Here is a 25662-nt window from a genome sequence, read left to right as displayed (position 1 = left end):
CAAGTTTTCCCCGGGGAAGCATGTTTGAACCCCTAATAAATTTCACTAGCCACAGTTTAGCCCCACACCCTCTTCTAAAATGTATGCACAAATGCCTGGACACACCATATTTAGTTAAAATACACATAAATCAGCTTTTAGCATCCTTTCTATGACCTGTTTTACGTAATGATGTCCCAGCTGGCGTAATGACATCATTTTGTGAGGTTTATCAACAGATAACTTTCAGGTTTTCTTTGATGTCATCCAATCAGAATAGAGTAAATCGTATAAATGCAGAAAGTTTATAATTATAATTAACTGCATTAAAGTAACATTTTATTACAACTTTAACACTGTAAACACAAACTCTTTAAACTATGTGACATCATTTTGCCAAATCATAATGACATCATACATGTATTTAGTACCAACAAAGTCATTGTTACACCAATGCAAAACATTTCTCACCAAGAAAAAATAAATAATGAGTGACCGGTGGGGTAATGATTACTGTTTGTGAAAAACAAATGTTATTTGAAACATTTTGCACATGTAATATTTTCTCAAGCAATAACAAACTAGTATCCAGTAACAATAGGATTCATAATTATAAATGGCAGGTCAAAAACTAATTTAAAAGAACAGCATTTTTTTCCACATAAAAGTACAAACTGTTTGTAAAACACCCAGATTTTCTAAATTAAAAGTGAAAATATTAAAACACCCAGATTTTGCTCACATGGACATAAGATTTCTTTATAAACAAAATCTCACAACTTTATATAATAATGACAATGCTTAGAGTTGGATACCAATGTTAATACTAAATTATGACCCCCACCCCACCCCCAAATCTGAGCTGAAATGTTTTTGGATGTACAGTCAAAACTGTCTTAAGCAGTCACACAAGGGAGCATACAAAAATGGCCGCTTAAGACAGGTGGCCACGGAGTACAGGTTGCCACATATAGTCTTTAAAACATTTGTTGTTGTTTCTTGTTTTATCGTCTGTACTGCTAATCAATGTACGTGTGCTACACACTGTTGACTATAAATCAATTTTTGACATGTCGTCTCCTTCAGAAATAATGTAAATGGAATGTATTAAATTAACCATTCTCAACAAATTTGTTTTCTTTTTCCATTTAATTATTTAATTCCTACTTCATGTGGTGTATTGTCATAGTATGTGAATCTACAAATGTCAAGCGTAGCGTAGATGCATTCCAGAGTCATACTTTCTTAATTGATACACAGTAGAGATGTCAGGACTGAATGGGTACTAATATTCCTGAAGGTGTGAAGATCTGTTATTTGCTGCATCTTATCACTGTTGTTAAAATATCCCTTTTATATAATAGTAAAACTTTACTGTGGCCGTTTAATACAGGTATTTTAGCGATTTGGGACCCGATTTAGGTGGCCGCTGGCTGCCTTAGACAGGTGACCGCTTATTACAGGTGCATTGACATGACAGGTTTGACTGGATATTCGTTAAAATATATGTTAGCTTTATCTATTTAAAATATTGGCATTTACCAATATTTGCCATGATGAATTTTACTTGTACAATGCATTAAATTTTCAATATTGTCCATAGGAAATCTGAACCACTCCAGAAGTGACAAACACATTTCCAAGGGAGCCAATCCAGTTGATATACCACAAATTTAAAACAGCAACTAGGACTGAAAAGAAAACTCAGTGCTCCTATATGGACTACACCTACTAATTAACAGCATGGCATCTTTTCAATGCACTTTGTCACAAACAGGACAGCAAATACCACTGTGAAGTAGTGGTAATATCTACATCATTGAGCACTGATATTTCAAAATATACACTGTAGTCATAGCTAATGAAAATGGTTTGCACCTTTAAAGGTCCTATGTCAAAGCTAAAACTAAAATATTTCATTTTATTCACATTTACAGTGGAGCACTCGTGTCGATATTGCTGGAGTCGATATGTGTCAATATGACTGGCTTGTCCCAGCCAAACTTTGTATTAACTATCATGTTCTCACTTCGGTTGAATCGATACGATTGAGTTTATATTACATTAGTGTTGATATACTTTTAGGTCCCAACTTACAGAGTTTTATATGAAAAAAATTCTGTATGTGTCGATATTAATATAACATGTTAAAATAAATTAAATATTTAATAATGTAGACATGTATTGCGTGATATAATTCAACGCTGTACTGTTATTGTGAGCATGTACCAACAACAAAAATAGTTCCTGACTTTTGACTGTAAACAAATATGATTTGTAATGACCAACAGTTCACATGTGAGATGAATGAACGTCATCTAAAACATTGAACAATGTATTAAAAGGTCTCATCAAACTTAAAAAAGAAAACGCTAGCAGATTACGATCGTTACAGAATTAAATTAGTCACATGACTTGTGGCTTTGAGACATTGAGGACTGGTAAAAGTAGGATTGATTTGTCTTGATAGCTTAATTAGATTTTAATTAACAAAGATGGCAACAATCTTGCTGTTTCTTTAGTGACACCACTGTTTCCGCTATGCTAGCTTTATTAGACCAACTGAGTCAAGAGATTTGAAGTATGAAAGTGACCCAGAAGACAATGTTACATTGTCACACCTAGTAACCAATGGTGTGACTTCAGTGGAATATGCATGTGCTGACGATAGCCTACCACCTATGCCCCCATGTCAGACAACAGCATTGTCAGAGGTGTTAGCTGCCTGTGTCCCTGTTACATGTATATCTGAATATAATTCAGAAATTGTCACTGAAAATGACAAGGCGTCCACCTTCCTCTTTATATCAATGTCGAGTGTCAATGCCAGAATTAAAATTTTAGCACTGCAGCTTTGAGGCAATGACCCAGTATGCAACAAACATTATTACTGAGCTTTGTGAATTAAGAGTTGGATGTTTTTATTTGTTATTCCACAAAACAACTTGTGTAATTGTACTTTGTTATTAAAACTTTCTTCTAAATTAAAGTCTGTTAAAACAAAAAATCAGATTGTAATAAGATACACAATGATTTTAATTCCACAATTTGTAGAAAATGTAAAAGATTATTAACTTTGTTCAGCATGTGTACAGCGGTATGATTGATTGATTGCACTGGCTAAAATAATTAATTTTTCAAATGTACGATTCAGTGAAAAAAAATGTATACATGTACATCGTATTTAAATATGATATTTCTTGTTTGTTACATTTTCTTTACATATTTAACTGAATGTTTGAGTCAATATTTGGTTAACTCAGTATTTTTATGTGGTCCCCACAAGATTGACACAACGGTGCTTGACTGTATTTGTAATAAATAACTACAAATTAATCAATCCCACACATAATCTTTCCATAATTAACTCTAGAATGACAATTTTAAAAAGTATTTTTCTGGATGACAAAAAGGGGTTTCCCGAATAATATTTGGCTAAATACAGCATTGCCACCATCTTTGTTTCTTTTGTTATCTGACCGCAAAGAATTTTGGGTAAACTTAATATGTATGCAAAAACAGTGACTTCACTAGTTAATGTGCGTGACACTCAAGATTTTTCTCTTTAAAAACTAAAAATTCTATTAATATATGGAATTATTTGGTTGTGATGTTTTATAGGCATATAGCTGAAGGTATAACTTTATGATTCAAAGCAAAAATTAATAAACTTTGACATAGTACCTTTAATGAGAAAACCAATCTATCAGTTTGACTAGAGTGTGATATTTCAAAATGCTGTAACAATAGCCATAGCTAATAAAACTAATTTGAAACTTTAATTAAAACAATACTTCAGCAGAACTGAATGTCTCATCTACCATGAAATAGTTTGGTGCACTGTGATGAACATCCATAGGTACAACTATATGCAAAAGTTAACGCTGTCAGACAAGTAATACCTGCATCTTGCCTTATTTCTTCTTAGCCCGACTAGTACAACAGACTTCCAAAGTGACAGGATTAATAATAATTATGTATGCTTCTCAAAACCACTAAAACAAACCAAAGAACAAAAACAACTTGTACAATAATTATTCACTTTACAAACAAAATACGGCACATGACCACTGCTTTATTATTTTCAAACTAAATAATGAAAATATGATGGGGCAAGCCCAGGACATGAATGTACCAAGTCCTAATTCTATATGAAAAATATACCTGGGGTACACCGTCTATATTAGCACGTTAGGCAAAAGTAGATTTGATGTATCAAGAAAAAATACAAATATTTGATTCATAAATGTAAGTCTTCGTCAAGTATGATTGAGGCATATTACACCATATGTAGTATAATATGCCTAAAATGATAATCATTTATGATGAAAATGCATAATTGGTGGTTTTGCTGTATCCAGGACAACATATCATGAAAACAAAGAATAAATAAATGTTTAACGACATCCCAACATGAAAAATACATTAGTTATTGGAGTGTCAAAGGATGATGAAATGAGCTCTGATTATTAATAAATAAAAATATGCTATGCACAATCTATTCTTGACATGATGAGTTGTAGCAATACCACTGAATCTCAATCAGCAAAATAATACAGAACTGAATATATTGCAGGTCAAGTTATGAAAACTAAAAAGACTAATCATCTCTTTGGTATAACAAGCTGTTCTCCTAACATATGGAATATGAAGGCAGCAATCTTCTCATAGGCTACAAACATCAGTGCAGCTGTTAGTATAGTTTGCAGTAACTTTGCCTCCATTCCTTTATACAGAAACTGTACCCCATGAGTTCTGAAACAAAAACATACATGTATTAAGCAAAATAAAAATTTTAAAAATAATTTTAGCCAAAAAACCCAAAAGATATGCCTAGTATGCTATTCCAGAAAACAAAATTTGTGTGTGTGTGAATTAATTTTTTATTAACCTTGTCACAAGATACGTTTCATATCAAAGATCAGTAGATCAGCAATTACTAAATAGCCTAATCAAATACTGTGAAATCACTTTTGTTCATGGTGGTCTAATATATGTACATATAATTTTAAAAAAACCTTATGTTGCTACATGTACCTTCTTGATGCACAAATTCAAGTACTCAATGAATGGTGATTTTTAGCAAAAGCACGAAAATTTAAGCACATAAAAACAAAGCATTTTACATACAACTATACTGAGTAGTAGCACAATGTGTATGTCAATGAATATTTTCTTGTACAATTGTCATATCATAAATGCATTCATGCAGAGAAATCACTTACTAAAACATCCCACTTTTTAAAATTAAATCGCAGACAAAATATGCAACCCATTACATTTGCAAATATGCAGAAACCTCCTAGTTTATATTGCAGGACAGGGTTCACGAGAACAGTTGTTCTGTTCACATGTCAGTTATGCAACTTTAAATTTCCACAAACTGCCACTTGGTCATGTGGTGAACCATTACACATTGTGAAATTGAATGTTACAATTTTTCAGAAGATCACTAATTTCAGTGAAAGTTTGAGATAAATGCATAATCATGGTTCATACAGACCTGGTGAACAGAAATTCCAGTACTTTTCAAGTATATTTTTAAGTTTTTCAAGTAGTCTTTGGCACAATGTTACAAGCAGTTTAACACACACACATCACTAGTTAACTACAGCTGACCGTTTTTCAGCACACGACTGATTACATGTTTCGCTCATAAACCGGTTCAACTATTAGGCCTCAGACCACAATTAATTTCGCTATATGTTTCTATATAGCCTTAGTGGCTATAACATTTTTATTAATATCAGCAGGCCCATGAATTTTTGTATGTACCTTTGCCTGCATGAGGGACACATACCCTGAAAAGGACAACCCCTGTTGTCCAGCTCTTTCTCCCAGCATATTGGTTTAAACAGACCCACCCTCTAAACCAGGCCGGAGTACACCCATTTTACACAAAAAGCACTACGTTTGCATGGGCCGGAATTACCACAAACAAGTCTTCAATGTCAGCAAGTCACACATGTTTACAAACTACATGCTATCCCCTGTCAGTTCAGTCAAACAGTTGCCACTTCATAGCTGTCTGCCATGAAATAATCACAGTCAAACAGCAGACTACTTGCGCGGTCAAATTTCCGGATTTTGGACAACCAAATGGGAAGATAATTGTAATCAGAGGCCTATCAGTCCATTTTCCCCCCTAAAAACTGGTCCACACTAATGCATTCCAATGATATACATATTAAAGCAATGCTCAGTAAGTATCGGGATGTCACCTTTAAACTGAGAGTATATACAGGCTGTGTTAAAACACCTACCACAGTGCCTTGCCATGGCCAATTTTAGCAATGGAAACTTGAGGGACACCAACTTCAAAATGTAATAATGTAATAACAATGAGCAGCTATTTTTTCTTCTACATATGTTCTATCTGCACAGTGTTGTCTTGGAAAGATTTTGAAATATTTAAAGGAAAAAAAAATCAATCATTAGATTTTACTTCATTTTTAATGAAATATTAAACTTAAATTTAAATTTTTGAAACAAATTAAAATCTAAAACTGTAAAATTTTGCATTTTAGATATGATAAGTGGAGGCTTATTAAAGATATGGTGACTGAATTCATGATACATTATTAGAAATGTGTCAGAGGGATGGTGAAAGTCACAAAATTGGAGCCATTTGCAACAAATTTTTACACACTAATTTCAGGGAAAATTAGACATGATAGGCCTCAGATTCAATTTTGACTTGCTGTATTTACTTAATCTACTTCATTTACTGTATTAGACATGTAGCCACTTTGTAAAAGGCAAAACAGTCCATATAAATGCATATTAATATGAATATGCCCTACAGATATTACTTAGGTATACACCATAATATGTTTTTTGTTGACGACAACTTTGAAAATGAAGATTTTGTCACAAAATGCTGATATAAATCCTACCAAGAGGTACTTGCACCATATTTTTCAGTTTCCAGTGATAACTGTTAACAAGTGTAGTCATGTGCCAATGTCTTGGATACCTCAGTGTAATATTTCTTGATTGGAAGGATGTTTGTAGTAATGACCACTGAATATGCATTATGGATTATTCTGCCATATGTATTACAAGCCAAATGTTAACCTTTTTGGCACATTTTCTGCAATAAACTTGACAAGTATACCAGCATCTGATTACTGAACACAATAAATACATTCAGACAGCATAGAATATTAGCCTATTAGATTTTCTAATGATAAAAGACCATTTTTGAAAAATGACTGAAGTGTGTAATTTACATAAATGTTGGTGAAATGTATTATTAGAGTACTTAATCTTGTTAAAAACTGTATACTATTTATTTAAAGTGTTTAATTACATTTAGTAGTGATATATTCATTATATTTAGATCTTCTGTCCAATTGCAATAATTGAAAAACTCATTAAAATTCAATGTTCAATGTAAAACAAATTTAAAATCTCAATATTGACTAACAAAATCCAACTTTTGCTCTTTTTACCAAATTATTAGCTCAAAACTGTTTAAAAATATTGCAACAACCTGTAGTAACATCAGAGGTCATTTTATGCTATTTTGGAGGATATTGAAATTTAAAAGTTGAAAATTTTAATTTTAATTTTTAATAAATTCAAAAAAAAAAATTTTTAATTTAATAAAATATTTAGAAAATAAATAAATTAGTTTTCATATTCCTTGTGGTATTCACAATCAGTCTGTGTAATTTCACCTCTCTGGTTATAATACTTTCATCAGAATCAAGCATTTAACCGGTGTAATGTGTGAACTATATCAGGCCTCAGACCACAATTAATTTCGCTATATGTTTCTATATAGCCTTAGTGGCTATAACATTTTTATTAATATCAGCAGGCCCATGAAGTTTTGTATGTACCTTTGCCTGCATGGGGGACACATACCCTGAAACGGACAACCCCTGTTGTCCAGCTCTTTCTCCCAGCATATTGGTTTAAACAGACCCACCCTCTAAACCAGGCCGGAGTACACCCATTTTACACAAAAAGCACTACTTTTGCATGGGCCAGAATTACCACAAACAAGTCTTCAATGTCAGCAAGTCACACATGTTTACAAACTACATGCTATCCCCTGTCAGTTCAGTCAAACAGTTGCCACTTCATAGCTGTCTGCCATGAAATAATCACAGTCAAAAACAGCAGACTACTTGCGCGGTCAAATTTCCGGATTTTGGACAACCAAATGGGAAGATAACTGTAATCTGAGGCCATTAGTAATGCACTGTTTCCAGTAGACAGCAGCCCAGTCTACTTTAATCTTCACACTGTGGTGCATATAGCAAGCGCAACAAGGACTTGTATGCCAGTCTATCTATATCGACAGCAACACATATCACTTCCGGGTTTTGATTACGACAAATACCCGAGAAATACGTCAGCAAATACTTATTATTTTTTCCAGATTTTAATCAGTAAGAGAGACATTCTGCTTGTAAAAAAAACTCAAGTACATTTCGGCAATTTTCAAGTAGTTTTTAATGAAATTCCAGTACTTTTCCAGGACCTTTTCTGAATTTGCAAAATTCCAGTACTTTTCAAGTGCTACGTCAAAATTCAAGGACTTTTCCAGGCCCGTGCGAACCCTGATAATGGATTAGGTTACGCAAATGTAATTCATGTAACCTAACAATAAGGTACCATGGTAAAATAAGGAAATAAGGAAATGTTTTATGTAACGACGCACTCAACACATTTTATTTACGGTTATATTGTAAGGATTTGGTAATGTGTGACATTACCAGTGGTGTATTTTATAAATAATATCTGCATTATTGTTGACATTCGTATTGGAAGATAATGCATTCTTGTTTACACTTATTCAATGGCAAGTTGAATTATTCACAATTCATACGACATATCATTAGATTTGTTTAGCATTAATGGAGGTATTTATTACCGTATGACAGATGTTATCAATTTCCAAGTGGAAATAAGATCGAAGATTAGCAATAGTAGCTCGTAACATGTATGTTATACAAAAATGGCGCCAGAGCCTCGTTCTGAAATACTTCCTGTCATAAACAGCTGTTTTTGTGTAGAATGTGGCGGGGGTATAAATAGCAATCCAGCCAATGTTTAGTCTGGTCAATCGCGTCATATGTAGTGTGGTCATAATCACGTCATAGTATAATCAGTTGGGTGGTTGTCAGTATTTCGTCCCATTAGGTGGATTGGTGTAGTAATTGGCAATAAAGATTTAGCAGATGTTTTAGTATAACAAATAAGGACAAGACTCATTTTAAGGCCATGAAATGAAACTTGTTAAGGAATAGAAATAGGTTTTGACTATGCATGAAGTTAGGGAATAGAGTAAGCAATACCCAGCACATAAAGGTGTAGGTCCCGGGTATTGTGGATATTTATGTGACAAGTTCAATTACAAGAATAGTGTGTGCACATATGAGGCTTGTGCATGTACACTGATTAGGCAAACAATTGGATATTGTTTGTATTGTTTTGTACCAGTGAAGTAAGTGCGAGTGCACTAGTATTTTGACATAAACAACTTGAGATATTGTTTGTAAACTATAGTATTTTTCTAGTGAAGCGTTGGAGGATTTTTTAGTACAAAATCCATTACCTGTATTTTTTAGACTCAGTATATCGAGTTCGTTAATTAATTAGTTAAAGTATTAGTACATGATTGAACTCAAGTCTTTTAAGGTCATCACCTGACTTGTTAAATACACTGAGTAGAATATATTGTTAGTTATTTAGCCCTGGAATAATTTAGTGTTAGTATATAGCTATTATTGATTATTTAATTACTAAAGGAGACATATACATATACATTCAACAAGTTGTTAACCTGTAAAATCTATTAGTTATTAATAAACGTTGATGAAGTTGAACATTTGTTGGTGATCTTTAGCCTTCATTAGTAGATTGACCATTTACCAGACACTCAGTTTTCCTGGGTCGTCGCAATATGGCGTCGGACATATGGTTAAGAACCACATAAATAATAAGAGAGGAATCCCACTGTCGCCACTTCATGGGCTACTCTTTTCGATTAGCAGCAAGGGATCTTTTATATGCACCATCCCATAGACAGAATAGTACATACCACAGCCTTTGTTACACCAGTCGTGGTGCACTGGCTGGAGTGAGAAATAGCCCAATGGGCCCACTGACAGGGATGAATCCCAAACCGACTGCGCATCAAGCAAACGCTTTACCACTGGGCTACGTCTCATGTTTTATTTAACGACGCACTCAACACATTTTATATACAGTTATATGGCATTAGACAATGATTAAGGACCACACAGATATTGGGAGAGGAAACCCGCTGTCGCCACTTCATGGTATACTCTTTTTGATTAGCAGTCAGGGATCTTTTATATGCATCATCCCATAGACAGGATAGCACATACCACGGTCTTTGATATACCAGTCGTGGTGCACTGGATGGAAAGAAATATAGCCCAACAGGGATCTATCCTAGACTGACCGCACAGCAAGCGAGCTGGTTAAAATGGTTATAAACTGAGGATGTTAAGAAGGTGCTCAACATTTACTGGACTGTACATCAAGATGTCCACTGGTCTACCATACTTGTCTACCACAGATGACAAGCTTTCCTTCCAGGGTGAAATACACTTGTTACTTCTACAACAACATGCCTCGTCCACTTCAAGACTTCTTTTTTTCAAAATGACTGCCTGATGACTTTTTGGGGCATACTAAATAATCCATAAGGTTGCATTTGGGACTCTTAAAAAGGAAATGTCAAAAAAAAACATTCAAAGAAGAAGGATTTCACCCTGGAAAAATAAGATGATGGGCCAGTTAGAACATACAGAAGATGTTGAATAGCTTGTCAGTGGTATAGCACTTCTTGACTTTAAATTCTGTACCATGCAACTTTTTAAAAGTAATCTCTGTATCACATTAGAACAAAATTACCATCCATAAACAACACAATAAACTGGTACTGTGCAAAGTTCCAATGGTCTGTGGTGTAAAGCTACTGTTCTTGCTACTCAACTTGAAAAGTTGGAAGGGGGGTTTTTAATCGCCCAAAATAATAAAAATCTTACTTTGTTAAATGCATAATGGCGTCCAACATGGAAAGTGTTGACTCCACTTGGGAATACCCAGCCTGCAAAACAGATAGATATACATCCACTACTGAAGGGAGATAACGTAATAGTATTGTTTAAAGTTGTGTTTTTTTCTTAATGATCTATTTGAAAGTTATATCAGCTACATTGTATGTATTTTCTACACACTATAAATATTGTTTCAAGCATGTTATAGTGTATAAACATTGTGTATTCAAGAATGTTATAGTATATAAATATTGTGTATTCAGGCATGTTATAGTATATAAATATTGTGTATTCAGGCATATTATAGTATATAAATATTGTGTATTCAAGCATATTATAGTGTATAAACATTGTGTATTCAAGAATGTTATAGTATATAAAGATTGTGTATTCAGGCATGTTATAGTGTATAAACATTACGTATTCAAGAATGTTATAATATATAAACATTGTGTATTCAGACATGTTATAGTATATAAACATTGTGTATTCAGGCATATATAAACATTGTGTATTCAGACATGTTATAGTTTATAAACATTGTGTATTCAGGCATGTTATAGTATATAAACATGGTGTATTCAGGCATGTTATAGTATATAAACATTGTGTATTCAGGCATGTTATAGTATATAAACATTGTGTATTCAGACATGTTATAGTATATAAACATTGTGTATTCAGACATGTTATAGTATATAAACATTGTGTATTCAGGCATGTTATAGTATATAAACATTGTGTATTCAGACATGTTATAGTATATAAACATTGTGTATTCAGGCATGTTATAGTATATAAACATTGTGTATTCAGACATGTTATAATATATAAACATTGTGTATTCAGGCATCGAAACAAGTCACAAACAGTTGTTCTGGTTACCACATGTCACATTTTCCACATTTAAAAAAAACAACCCAAAACACCACATCCTAAATTTTATTAATTGCGTGCTGTTTAAAAGTAAATTACCAACAGATCAGTACAATGAGAACAGTAATATAAATGAACAACCAATTACCAGCCTATTTATGAAGAGATTATGATGGCAATTGTGAACTTCATAACCTATAGGTTACCAGGCCAATGAGTTACAGTAACCTATCCATGGGTTACCAGGCTTATTTCGATGCCTGTGTGTAAAGACTCATCCTGGAAGCACAATCATCTATAAAAGGATTACTACTTACCCGGAGTCTGGACTGTATCACTTGCAATGGATATGTTACAACAGTGGCTACGGCTTTTGCTACTGCTCCAATCATGAAGTACAACATCCCACTTAGTTCCTGCAAAATGTAATGAGAACAATATCGGGTATATTATTATAATATCTCCAAGCATTTCTACCACTAGGCATGTGCACTCTTCACATCAGGTGATTTCCAGGGAACATTTTGTTTAGTATTGTGTTGCAATTAGCTACGCTAGTTTCAGAGATAGCTACACAATTTTACAACATTAGACAGTAGTTAATAATCAATTTTCAATTAACTAGAAGTGTTGCTAATCAACGTTTTAAAAACAAAATATTCCATGGTTTCACAGAGGAGATTGCACCTCCCACTGAACTGCATCCCATCATTTCACCAATTACATGCAAGACCAACTCATCAATTATTTTGTGTTTGTCACAAATAGGGACAAAATTATCTGTACTCAAGTGGCAAAAATACCCTCCACCCATTCATGTTATTTCTTTAGAAAGATGCTTTTCGTCAGTTTAATTATAATACAAATCTAAAGCTATATATCATTGCACCATCAATTATAAATGAAATCTATAAAGAAATGCTTTCTTATGTTCAAGGGCCATAACTCTGTCATAAATAGACCAATCCTCATGAAAGTCAACTTGATCTGTAATGCTGCATTCATTAGAAGTCGTGAATATTGTATTTTCCAATTCACAAGTTGTGAAGAGTGTTCATTTGGCGAAATATCCCGTGAACACATCTTATGAACTGGTAGGATTTTCTGTCTCAATCTTCGCAACTCATAAAAGAAAATGGTGGAACAAACACAAATCATCCATGCAATTATGAGTTGGGGTGGGTAATACTGGAGTGACAGTGCAGAATGAACGCTCTCCACTTGATGAAGTTGTGTTCAGAATTTGAAACGTGTGAATTCACAATATTCACAATCACCAAATGAACCCAGCATAACTATATGATAAAACATACACAAAACATTTTAGCTCAATATCTTGAGGAATGATGAAAAATAGTCATTAAAACTATATGTGGAACAGACACACACAAACAGATGGAGAGAAACAAAACCTATAGTCCCCTCCGGTTGGACCAGTAGGGGACGAATAAAGTGTGGCGGGAAATCCCAATCAACTCATGTGACGTTATCGACAGAAACATAAATACTGTCAGACTTTTTTTGGCTGATTTTTAGAAGTATGTTTTCAGAATGTAATGCTCATTTAAAACAATATTAGGAAATTAGGAAAAAACATGGAAATTAGAGTACAAGATAAACACTTAGCATTATTGGTAAGGGATTTTAAATTTTATTTAATGATCATTTGCCTGTAGAATTGTTGGTTATTTCTTTTTGTATCACTACTTGACGTCATCTGTTATGAAGAGTTCATGATACGTTCATTTGTTGGGTACTACAGTAATTGATGACCGAGTACAATAAATGTCGTACACAATTCCTGCATCACATAAAATTGGAGCATACAACATAATTCTACTTACAGCAGTGTGATATGCTTTCTGGAAGTATCTTTTCATGAACTCATAAATCATAAAGTGTATAGCTGGATTTGATGCAAGAATCGTAGATGGCAAGGTCCCACTCCACAAGGCTAAAATGCCCTCATGTTTGGCAATTTTCAAAAGACAATCTACAACATACACAAAACAAATTAATAAACCAAGCAATCATTACCGGCATGTGCCATGACACCATACAATTATGTAATACTATGTTCTAAAATCAAAACTAAGGGTTCATCGATTCCCATCCTCCCCCATGACACAGGTGATAACTAAAGTTTTGGTTAACGACACCCCAAGAACATATGATTTATTAATCATTGGCTATTGGATGTCAAAACATTTGGTAATGCTGAGTTTTACAGAGAAAACCTGCTACATTTTTCATTAGTAGCAAGGGATCTTTTATATGCACCATCCCACACAAGATAGCACATACCATGGCTTTTGAAATACAAGTCACTGGGCCCACCAACAATTTTGAATAATCAAGAGGTGGGATCTAGCTCAGTCAGTAGAATGTTCGACTTGAGTGCTTGCGTCGTTGGATCGAATCACCTCAGTGGACTTTCTCTGATCCATTTATTTTCCCATCCCAACCAGTGCCACACGACTGATATATTAAAGGTATGTGCTGTCCTGTCTATGGGAAAGTGCATATAAAAGATCCATTACTGCTAATGGAAAAATGTAGCAGGTTTGACAATGTGTCAAAAATTACCAAATGTTTGACATCCAATAGCTGATGATTAATAAATCAAAGTGCTCTAATGGTGAATGTTAAACGTTTATAAAATTTAACTCTGAATAATTAATAAAAGCTTTGGTTGTTGACAATAAGTGAAAATAAGTATAAAAACTGAAATGAATGATTTATTATGGACAGGTCATTCATATTTTTGCTTTTTTCCCACCAGCCGATGTATGTTACATGCTGGACTTTCATTAAACATTATTTAATTTTTTTATTCATTCATTACTAACAGAGGTGACATGACACTTCAAATGAAGATCAATGCAAGCACAAGATTGATCCCCTCAGTGGACCCATTGGGTTGCTCCACAAATGGTATATCAAAGGCCATGGGATGTAGTGTCCTGTCTAAGAAAAGTGTACATAAAATATACCTGGCTGCTATTTGATAAGAATAACCCTATGTGATGACAGAAGGTTCATCTCTCATTACATAAATAATCAGATGTTGGACATCAAAAAGTATTACTAATTTTTAAAGTGGTTTTAAACTGTGCTGATGTGTAGTTAAACAAATATTCTTTCTCTGACTGAAAAGAGGATCAAAACCTCCAATGTAGGCATACTGTGAAATGAAATAAATTGGCTATGATTCTCCATGTACCTAGGATTCCTTTGTATTTCAAACCATTTGACTTGTAGTCTTTGGTTTGTAGTTTGGCCCCCTGCAGGCGAAGACGGGTATTCACAACCCACAAGGGCGTCGTCAGCACAGTGTTAATGACACCTAGAATAAAGAAAACTACTTATCATTAACACTTCTTGCTTCCAAAACCATAGCAAAAACAAAAAAGAAAATGAGATAGAAAATTAATAGTTAAAATTTGTATTCCAAGAGAAGTTGTAGCATTGGTCTCAAACCTCCCAACTAAGCTGTGAAAACTCACTATGAAGCCAGCACCAACCTCAGTAATGTAGTGGTTAAAGCAGGTAGGCAGGTACCGAGATCACAGCAATGGCTCAATTGTGTGTGTGTGTGTACGGCCACAACACCGACTTCTATCTCACTAACTAACCATTAAACCACTATCCCACAGCCCAGATAGTTGAGGTGTGCACCCTGGAAAGTGTACTTCAACTTTAATAGAAGATAAGCATATTAATAAAGTACAAATGAAATGGACCTAGCATCTACCAGCTTTACACCTGAGCACACTCACAAGCTATATGGGTTGTCCATCCAAGACAAAGATTTAACAGCCGTAACCCTCCGCACTGAGCTAGACATTAATTCTGTGATGGAACTGGTACTGGTGTTTGAACCCAGCACCTACCAGCCTTACACCCAACAGCTCGAGCACTGTGCCATCAAGGCATATGTAATGTATAAATATGATGAAACAAGATGAAAAGGTAGTGTGAATAATTTCATACTAGACTCTGTGGTATTTTATTGAATCATACATATGTATTCTATAAACTGAATTGTTTGCGATGACTATATAATATTATGTAAAATATGTATTCCATAATAATGTATAACTTGTATTCCTAAGAAACTAGCTGAACTGTAGAAGGACACATACCAGCCACAAATCCCAGAGTGAGATCTTTGATAGGATCAGACCTGCCTGAACGTCCTAGAAATGCAGACTTCATGCCATTAAATGCATAAAAGTAGATAAAGTTGGAACACCACAGAGATGTAACCACAGGCCATAAACCTCGATAAAGACCAACACTGAAACATAAAAAGTACATATTAAACAGGACTGTATAATTATACATAATAAAATATACTTTCCCTAATTTTTACAACATTTGTAATTACTGATATATAGAGATTATTATATGAACTTGTGTGTCGTACTGATTTTACGAAACGAGTGTCAGGATTTTTGTATTGCCCGAGCGAGAGCAATACATGAATCCTGACACAACTTTCATAAAATCATTACGACTCACACGCGAGTGTAATAATTTCTTTATTATCCATATTATTATTGTTGTTTTCTTTACGAATAACAAGACCCAACTCAAAATATTTCAGCCACAACTAGGAGACAATGAAATGACGTCATATTTCGAATGCACAGTCTGACCTAGGACTGGAGAAGCAATGTCATATTATGATGTTGCTTCCCAAAATTATGTCATTACACTTGTTATTACACGTGTGCTTCGTATGATTATTATTAACTTGGTTATGTTGAACCATATGGATAATAAATAGAGGTTATTACCAGTGTTTTTTGGTATCTTCAATATCATATATTAGGAATAAAAAATTTATTATGCAAACCTCTGGCGAGCATAATATACTATTATTATTCCTAATATATGATATTGACGATACCAAAACACACGAGGGTGATAATCTCTTTATCATATTATCTCAAGCTTAATACGTGTTTTTGTAAATTGTATACGCAACTTTAATTCAAGTCAGCCATTCAAATGTTGTAAGAATATGTGACACAGTGTCTTTTTGAATAGAAATGATGTCAAATTCGAATGACGTCATTTTGGATATCCTCACATAAAAATAAACTAGTGGTTAAAGTCTTTTGTTTTCTGAATGCGGGACAGCTTTCAATGTAAAATTGCTATTGAAATGTTTTTGTTTGATGACTATGAATGCATATGTCAATTATGAAATGTCACCCTAGTATATTTGCTTAAATGTCAATAAACGTAGTGCTGTGAACTCGATTAATTTACATCTAATTTGCAAATTTATCAAATTCTTAAAGTATGTGATCTGAAAAATATCACATACTTTGATTGCACTGAAAATGTAAGATATTATATGATAAAATTATATATTTACTGGTACTTCCATGTATCTCTGTATAAACAACAACGTGTAGCAATAAGGACTTGTCAAAATTACTGATATAAATATACTGAACAAAAAAAGAAACTTCCGATTCAAAATTTGTAAAAGAAATTAACGTTTTTTTACATTGTAGCATTTTTAGTATGCCAAGAATACCCAATAATTTACACGAACGGGCTGGCATGCTTAATGCTGGCATGTCGACAGAAGACGTTGCAAGGCATGTTGGGAGTTCTAGTCGAGTGATACGAAATCTTCGCGTAAGATTTTGAACGACAGGAAGCACCAACGACTTGCCATGTCATGGACGTCCGCGTGTTACAATGCGTGGTCAAGACCGCTATATCATGAACACGCATTTGCGCAATCGATTCCAAACTGTTACTGCTGCTAACACACCTGGGCTTCATAATAACCGAATCAGTGGGCAAACTGTTCGTAATTGTTTGCGGGAGAACGGTTTACATGCACGACGTCCTTACGTCGGATGCATTTTAACGCAACGTCATCGTCTTAATTGGGCACGTGTACACACTCGTTGGATACGGCGACGCTGGAATACCGTTCTTTTTTTGGATGAATCCAGATTTTCTTTACAACGTGGTGATGGCAGGGTCTACTGTAGGAGAAATGAACGCTATGCTGACTGTTGTGTTTTTGAACGAGATCGTTTCGGGGGTGGGGGTTCTGTCATGGTCTGGGCAGCCATTGCCCATGGTTATCGTTCACCACTAGTCGTCATTGATGGCAATTTAAATGCTCAACATTACCACGATGACATTCTCGCTCATCACGTCATTCCTCTGTTCCACAACAAAGCCAACATCTCGATTTTTCAGCATGATAATGCCACCTCTCATACAGCTAGAGACACTGTAAATTTTCTTAGGACAAATAACATTGATTTCATTGATGACTGGCCCGATAAAAGTCCTGATCTCAACCCCATTGAGCATGTCTGGGATAGTCTGGACAGACGATTGAGGTGTCGTCCCAACCCACCCGCTAACGTCAACGAACTTCGTCAAGCGCTCATTCAGGAATGGAACAATATTCCACAGGCAGAAATCAACACTTTAGTCAATTCTATACGCCTGCAATGTACTGCAGTGGTGAATTCAAGAGGTGGTCATACCCATTATTAAGTGGGTGGGTTTTTTTTTAACCCCTACCACACTTGGTCAAAATTTCTCCCAGTTTCTGTTAACCTATGGCCATGATTTTTGCACCAAATGATGCATCATGGAACACTCTTTAAACGCATATATAACAATTATTCCCCCGGTTTGTTTTCATCAAGTTATGTTCAAGCAAAGTTAGCGGAGGTTTCTTATTTTGTTCAGTATATATATTTACTGGTACCTCTGTATAAAGAATAATGTGTAACAATATGAAATAAGGATGTGTCAAAATTACTGATATAAATATATATTTACTGGTACCTCTGTATAAAGAATAATGTGTAACAATATGAAATAAGGATGTGTCAAATTACCGATATAAATATATATTTACTGGTACTTACACTCCTTCCTCTTTGGCTATATCAGAAATAAGTTCATAAGAATGCTTTGCTTTTCTGTTGTCATCAACTGTAATATAAAATCCATATTATTTTTTATTAATTTTTTTTAAATGTGCACATACAGAATGAATTCCAACTTACTATGTATGTTTATGTACTTTTATTGTAATTACATGTATACACATAAAAATAAAATTGCCATTAATGCATGATTTATGTGAGACTGTGTTATGTGATATACATGTATTATGCATGTAATAATTTAAATACGCATAATTATTACTGTTGTCAAAAAATGTACATCATTACCACTTACTCCCTCATTACATACATGTACTTCCACTATAAACATATAATTTTACTATTTAAAGTGTATTATACACATATACATCTACCAACAAAATAACATTAAGTATACAAAATAGAAACTATGCATATAAAACTGAAATACTGTATTAAAATCTTCTGCACTCCTATAATTAGTCAGAGATAAAAAGACCTTCATTCAGAGTTTAAGCAAGATGTTCTCTTTTGCCAATATTACTTTTTATTACCCACTGACGAAGGCGAGCGATGGTGACTTGTATACTGTGAATGCACCAAGGGATGGAAGAAGGCAACACTTGGGGAGGAACGTGACAGAAGTGTTCGGTATATGATGCGTGTGACCCCATCTGTGTCTTCACCCCTGGATCCAATACCTTTACAGCAGGCAATAGGTCAACATGTGACATATTGACCCGCCAGCAAGCCTAAAGCTTGTCAGTGCTTGCCACTCCAAATTTCACCCACTTCAAACTCACCACCCCTTCTGCACCTGATCTAGCAACTGAAAAACTCAGAGGTTGGAACCTGAGTACGGTCATGGAAAAGCATACCCGACCTGACCGGAAATCTACATGTACATATATGTGCATGTTGGGTCTTGAATAGTAGGTATAATATGAGCTTTCATCTAACACCGAGGGGGGGGACCGATTTTTTGGTAGTGCCAAAATCAGAACAAATTTTATCGGTAATCATGGTAATAGTGGATTATGCTATATGATAATGGGCAACAGATGTTCAGTTCCATAATTCTGTTGACATGCTACCAGAAATGATTGTTTCTGTGAAATTTGGAGATCTAATATTTGTACTTATGATGTACATGTACCTTGAAGTCTGGTCCGGGCTGTATCAAGTGGAAAGAAGACTGTAATAGCCACAACACTACCCTGAAATAAAAATTAAAACAAGTGTATGCTATTTTTGTTGTTGCCAAACAATGACATTCCATGTCAACTCAAGCAGATCTTCACGTTTTGGTGAAACAGATTTTTAAAGATCATATTTCACGGATGTATGTTCTTTTCTAAATGATAGATGCATGCACAATTTTGGTGAACCCTCCTGTTATATGAGAACTGTATTTGGTGTAGTGTGTTCCAAAGCGCTTTGATGCATTTTCACTGCCAGTGTGTCAACAGCGTCATGATCAACTTCCAGTTCAAAGAACATCGATGCGATTTGGCAAAACTTTATTTGGTTTAGCTTCACTGTAGCACCAACATTAGTCAAGCTGTGCAGTTTTGTTCATTAAAAAACAACAATTTTGTTTTGTTTAACGACACCACTAGAGCACACTGATTTATTAATCATATGGTCATTTTTGACAGTCATAGAAGAAACCCGCTACATTTTTTCATTAGTAGCTGCAAGGGATCTTTTATATGCACTATCCCAGACAAGATAGCACATACCACGGCGTTTGATATACCAGTCGTGGTGCACTGGCTGTGATGAGAAATAGCCCTATGGGCCCACTGATGTGGATTTATCAAGCAAGCACTTTACCGCTGGGCTACGTCCCGCCCTGTTCATTTTTAAATGACTTATATTTAAAAATAGTACAGTTTACAAGTTAGGGCATTTTTTGGAGTACTACAACATTACAATACAGAATGGTAGGCTGAATGTATAAAATGCATCAAAATAAAGAAAAAATTGCAACAATAATTTTTAAAAAAGGAGTTTATTTTTCCCTTTAAAATATCTTCAATAACATTTTTTTTTTTTTTATTAATAATATATGATAATATTTACCATTGACATCTCAAACTGCGTTCACCTAACAACAAAAACACGAATACGATATTTAAGGAAATACTATTGTATTTTTCAGGTATGATAAGTGAAAGAACATTTCTAGATTGCAATCCATTAATGTAAAAAATCAACAATGTGGATGTAAAACAAATCCATTCAGGCAAATAAAAGTGAAACACCATCCGGTAAACAGGAAAGAGTGCAACGTTTCTAACTGCGTTCAGGTGCATGCGTTTGCAAAAAGTATCGTACCGCGCATCTGCGATTCGTCATTTTCCATTTTTAAAGGAGGACAATTAAGGCATTTGGCCTGGTATGCATATTCAACAATATATAATGAACATTATTGCTTAATATCAACACATATAATCGTATAGTTAAAAAATATTTTTTATTTTTTATTTTTTTATAATTTAATAACTGTTTATTTTTTCTTGACCATTCCCTTGTTGACAAATATCAACCCATGCAAAGGGAGAAGACATGGGTTGTTACAGTAATTTTATATATAATTTATACACACACAATGTAATTACTACTTTATAGGCAGACTTAATTAAAATAATATATTCACAAGGACCTGGATTTTAACAAGTATCTAGAGCAAATGAAAGTATATAATGATATATAAAAATGAGAGAGAGAGAGAGAGAGAGAGAGAGAGAGAGAGAGAGAGAGAGAGAGAGAGAGAGAGAGAGAGAGAGAGAGAGAGAGAGAGAGAGGAAAAACAAATATGCACACACACACGCACGTGTTTTGATTATGTACATATTTATCATTATTTTATAACAAATATCAGTGGTCTGTAAAAAGTAGGATATACAATAGGCATACAGATATGAAGGTGTTTTACTTTACATCAATTTTACGTGACCTGTTGGGCTGATGAAAACAAATGAATGAACAAAAGTAATTTTAAGATTATATATCAAATAGAGAATGGTACATTGCCCACTTGGTAACGAATTTATTAATGCAGTTTTTACTGTAGTGAATATGTTTCTCAATCAGGTATCTTTGTTTAACTTCATTTTGGAAATGAGTAATGTTTAACTGTACATTTTGCACTTTGCATTTATATATAAAATACTTAGCTAACAATAATAATAAATCGAAAATATTATCTGTTTTAGTATTACTTTTACATCCAAATATAACAAGTTCAAATGATAAATTTAGGTTAAATATATGATTACAAGATTTTAATAACCAATTCAAAAAATTGTTCCAAAAAACTGTATAGTTAATTAATAAAACGGTTAAATGTGACGGCTATTATATATAACGGGCGCAGCCATTTTGTACCATCTCAGTGAGTACGCCCTCTGGCGAGCTGGTGGTTACGTAATACTTAACGCGTAACGTCAGGAATGAGCCTTATAGAACTAGAGAAACACAATTTACCTGGTTTTTGCAGGATGATAAATAGTCATACATTGCAATGTTCTGTAATAATACACATCCCAGTAAGCCAGCAATAAGTATATCCAGCACTATATATATTATTTTTCAATACAAAATAAAATACCATTGTCAAAGTGGCTACACAACAAGTCGAAACAATTAACAATGTTTTGCCCATGCATTAACCTACGTACTGAAATGATACACAGAGTGTTTTCTTAGTTAATTGGTCTATGCTGTTAGTTGCTTCTACCTGTGATTCCTGATTGGCAGGTGAGTATTTGATTGGTAACCAGACGAGCCAATTAATTGACGCTGTCTAGACACAAAAATACATACCGATATTGTGGAATATTACCGGTCGCCCCTAAAATTGTAATGGACATGGTTTATTACTGTAAATACAATATCAATTTTCTAAACCTATAAAAGTAAAACTATTGATTAAGTAGACTTTTCCATCTAAAACCACAGAACTGACCAATTACGTTGTCCCAAAGAAAAGAAAATTATCACTTGGGTATCGTGGGTTGTTGTTTTTGCTCCAACGTAGCATATCAATAGGCCTAATAGTGTACATTTTTCCTTTAGATTATTAAACAGAGAAAAATACTATAACCCCCCATTTTGTTCCGTTAATGCAACTTGAAATATATTTAGTTAAATAGTTTATTATATTATTACATCATTTATGCTGTTTTACAAGTCAGGTTGATCAAAGAGAAGCGCCTTGTCAAAAATTACTGCTTTCGTTTACACTGTACATACAGGAGATGGTCAGGAGCTGATGTCACTTCGCCCCAAGCTATCCCACCAGACGTCACAAAAACGAAACAAAATGGCTGCCCCCAGTTAGTAGGAATAATCTTGTTTTTTTATTAACTCTAAAAATAAGCGTTTTTCATTTGCTAAAGTGTCAGTATGTGAAAAATTCAATTTGTTAAGCGTTCTGGTTTGGTTCGCGCTTTATCAACACCCAATGCTAACACTTGATGTCAATTGAATACTGATAGGCATTATGTTCATACCAGTGAATAGTTTGTAAAATATATATTTTTTAATGAATTGATTCTTAATTAACAAAATTTATACAGTCAAAATTAGTTACAATTTTTATGAATGGATTATGAATACTATTCACTACAGTCGAGGCACAAAAATGTAGCATACCTTTACAGATCGAATATAATAATTGAAAACAAATTCTAACATCAGGGGGCTTAAAAATCATACAAATTAAATCATTTGGCTTTGTTGATCTGGCACGTATGGCTCATGTCACATGCACTAGATATTAATTTATCTTCCTTCATTTTAAGTCAATTTTTAGGATTCATGTGGACCCAATATCGGTCATTTTAAGGAATAAACAAAAACGACTTAGTAAAATTAATGGTTTTGGGGGTTTGTAAAAAAAATTAGTTAGTTACTTACTTGTTTGAACTTTATTGTTAATGAAAATGTTCTAGAATTGTGAAGAAAAACCTCACAAATGAATGACAAGCAGACAACAAATTGCACGAACAGTGCACAAGAAAACAAAGTGAACAGAGTTGGAAGCATAACGCAGTTAGGGAGGTTGACGATATAGTACCGTACTGTTAATCACAAACATTTACATCCCCGGCTGGACCTGGGCCATATTTTATAGATTAAATATTTCCAACTCTTTAAAGCTTTATATTGTTATTATTATTATTGGTCTATTTTATATAAATTTATGTCTTATGACGTTATATTCAATGGCTTTATCAGTTTATGTAAAGCCACTCAGAGCCCTCAAAAGTACCCGGTCTCAGGCGGCAAATTGCCGCCTGAAACAGCTTTTGCCACCGCCTACTTTTCGTTGATGGTAAAAAAAAAAGTGCTTTTTCTTCTTTAATAAAGTCTCCTACAAAAGGAATCCAAACAAGGTGCCAAAATAGTTGTTTATTTGTCTTGATTTGCACTAACAGAGGCCATGAGAATGCATCTCAGAGGTTTGAATTTTCAAATGTTTCTCAGAGAGGGCCCCCAGCTCCCCCCCCCCCCCCCCCCCCCCCCCCCCCCCCGCTTTGCCCCCTGCTACCATCACTGTTGTAGCCTGCTACTTCTTAAACTATTGAGGGCCCTGGCCACTGAATATAAGACATAAATAAAAAAATAGACAAAACAATTTTTAAAATAAACATATAAATTATAATACGAAACAGTTCTACTGAGACATATTCGGTATATTTTACTGCCAATTTAATAACGTCAAACGTAGTTCACCAAGGTAAACACCTACGGTCAGTTTTTTTAACATTTTGACAGCAATAAACATCACAATAATAAATATCGTGCCGGAGACGTTTATCTTGATGAACTACGTCAAACGTTGCATTTCATTTGCCGTGTCGTGTTGTAAGCTTTCACTGTTGTTTATTTGTAAACTTCAATAACAGGTCCATGGCGATTTTAGGATTCCTGTTATTTAATCATACGTGAAGAAAACAACTTACTACTGCCCCAGCCAGAGCGTGAACAAAGTTGGAATACGATAAAAAGAGACTCGACACAACACCAGGCTCCGACATCGTTTGTTTCATCCCGTTTTCCAGCTCAACCTTCACGTGTGCCTGTGTAGCAGACGAACACCATTTCAGTAATATGCGTACCGGATGTTCCAGATTTGTCATGGCTTAAAAGATAATTAGCCGCGGCACAGGTGTACCTGTACGTTCACAAATTTTGACAGCAAATGACCACTACATGTATCATAGTATCAACACGGCCAGAGGCCACAACTTACGCTTTTACAGGCACGCACGCGCAGACACTGCTTACTTCCGTCATTAGAATTAGAGGTTCCACTAGACTAAATAATATTCCATTACCGATAACGTCAACATGTTTTTGTACATTATATGGAAGATAACAGTCCAATGTAAAGCAGCAATCTCACCTTCCCAACCTATTCTTCTTTCAACTTATTTTCAAGCACATTGTCCTGGTCACACACCTCAACTATCTGGGCTGTCTGTCCAGGACAGTGGATTAATTGTTAGTGGTTAGTGAGAGAGAAGAGTGTGTAGTGGTCTTACACATACCCACTGAGCCCTTAAAAATCGCTCTGGGTGGGAGCCGGTACCTGGCTGCAAACCCTGTACCTACCAGCCTTATGTCCGATTCATATCTCTGCCGTAAGATTTACTACCAATATTTTTTATTTAGAATTATGGGGGGGGGGGGGGGGGGAGAGGGAGCTCCACCATGTCTGTTAAGTCTCCGCATTTTTAACAAATATCACTTAAATTTTGATTAGTGCGTGTGCTGTTTAATTATAATTAGTATAGTGAAAACTGATAAAAATCAGAAGAATAACA

The 25662-nt window shown here is 34.5% G+C and overlaps 1 protein-coding gene across 1 annotated transcript; it reads right to left on the bottom strand.

The window, feature by feature from the left end:
- Nucleotides 1-1165: 1165 nt before the first annotated feature.
- Nucleotides 1166-25290, bottom strand: LOC121378395 (peroxisomal membrane protein PMP34-like). The gene is made up of 9 exons (XM_041506543.1): nt 24799-25290; nt 19980-20040; nt 18824-18890; nt 16046-16200; nt 15124-15246; nt 13745-13893; nt 12218-12316; nt 11013-11074; nt 1166-4734 (listed from the first exon to the last, which is right to left on the bottom strand). The coding sequence occupies exons 1-9, from the start codon at nt 24973-24975 to the stop codon at nt 4584-4586; spliced, it is 1044 nt and encodes a 347-aa protein (XP_041362477.1). The 5' UTR covers nt 24976-25290; the 3' UTR covers nt 1166-4583.
- Between the last annotated feature and the right edge of the window lie 372 nt (nt 25291-25662).

This window comes from Gigantopelta aegis, chromosome 8, assembly GCF_016097555.1.
Source record: "Gigantopelta aegis isolate Gae_Host chromosome 8, Gae_host_genome, whole genome shotgun sequence".
Lineage (NCBI taxonomy): Eukaryota > Metazoa > Mollusca > Gastropoda > Neomphalida > Peltospiridae > Gigantopelta > Gigantopelta aegis.
Note: the sequence above shows the minus strand (reverse complement) of the source record. Positions and strands in the feature narration are given on the sequence as shown.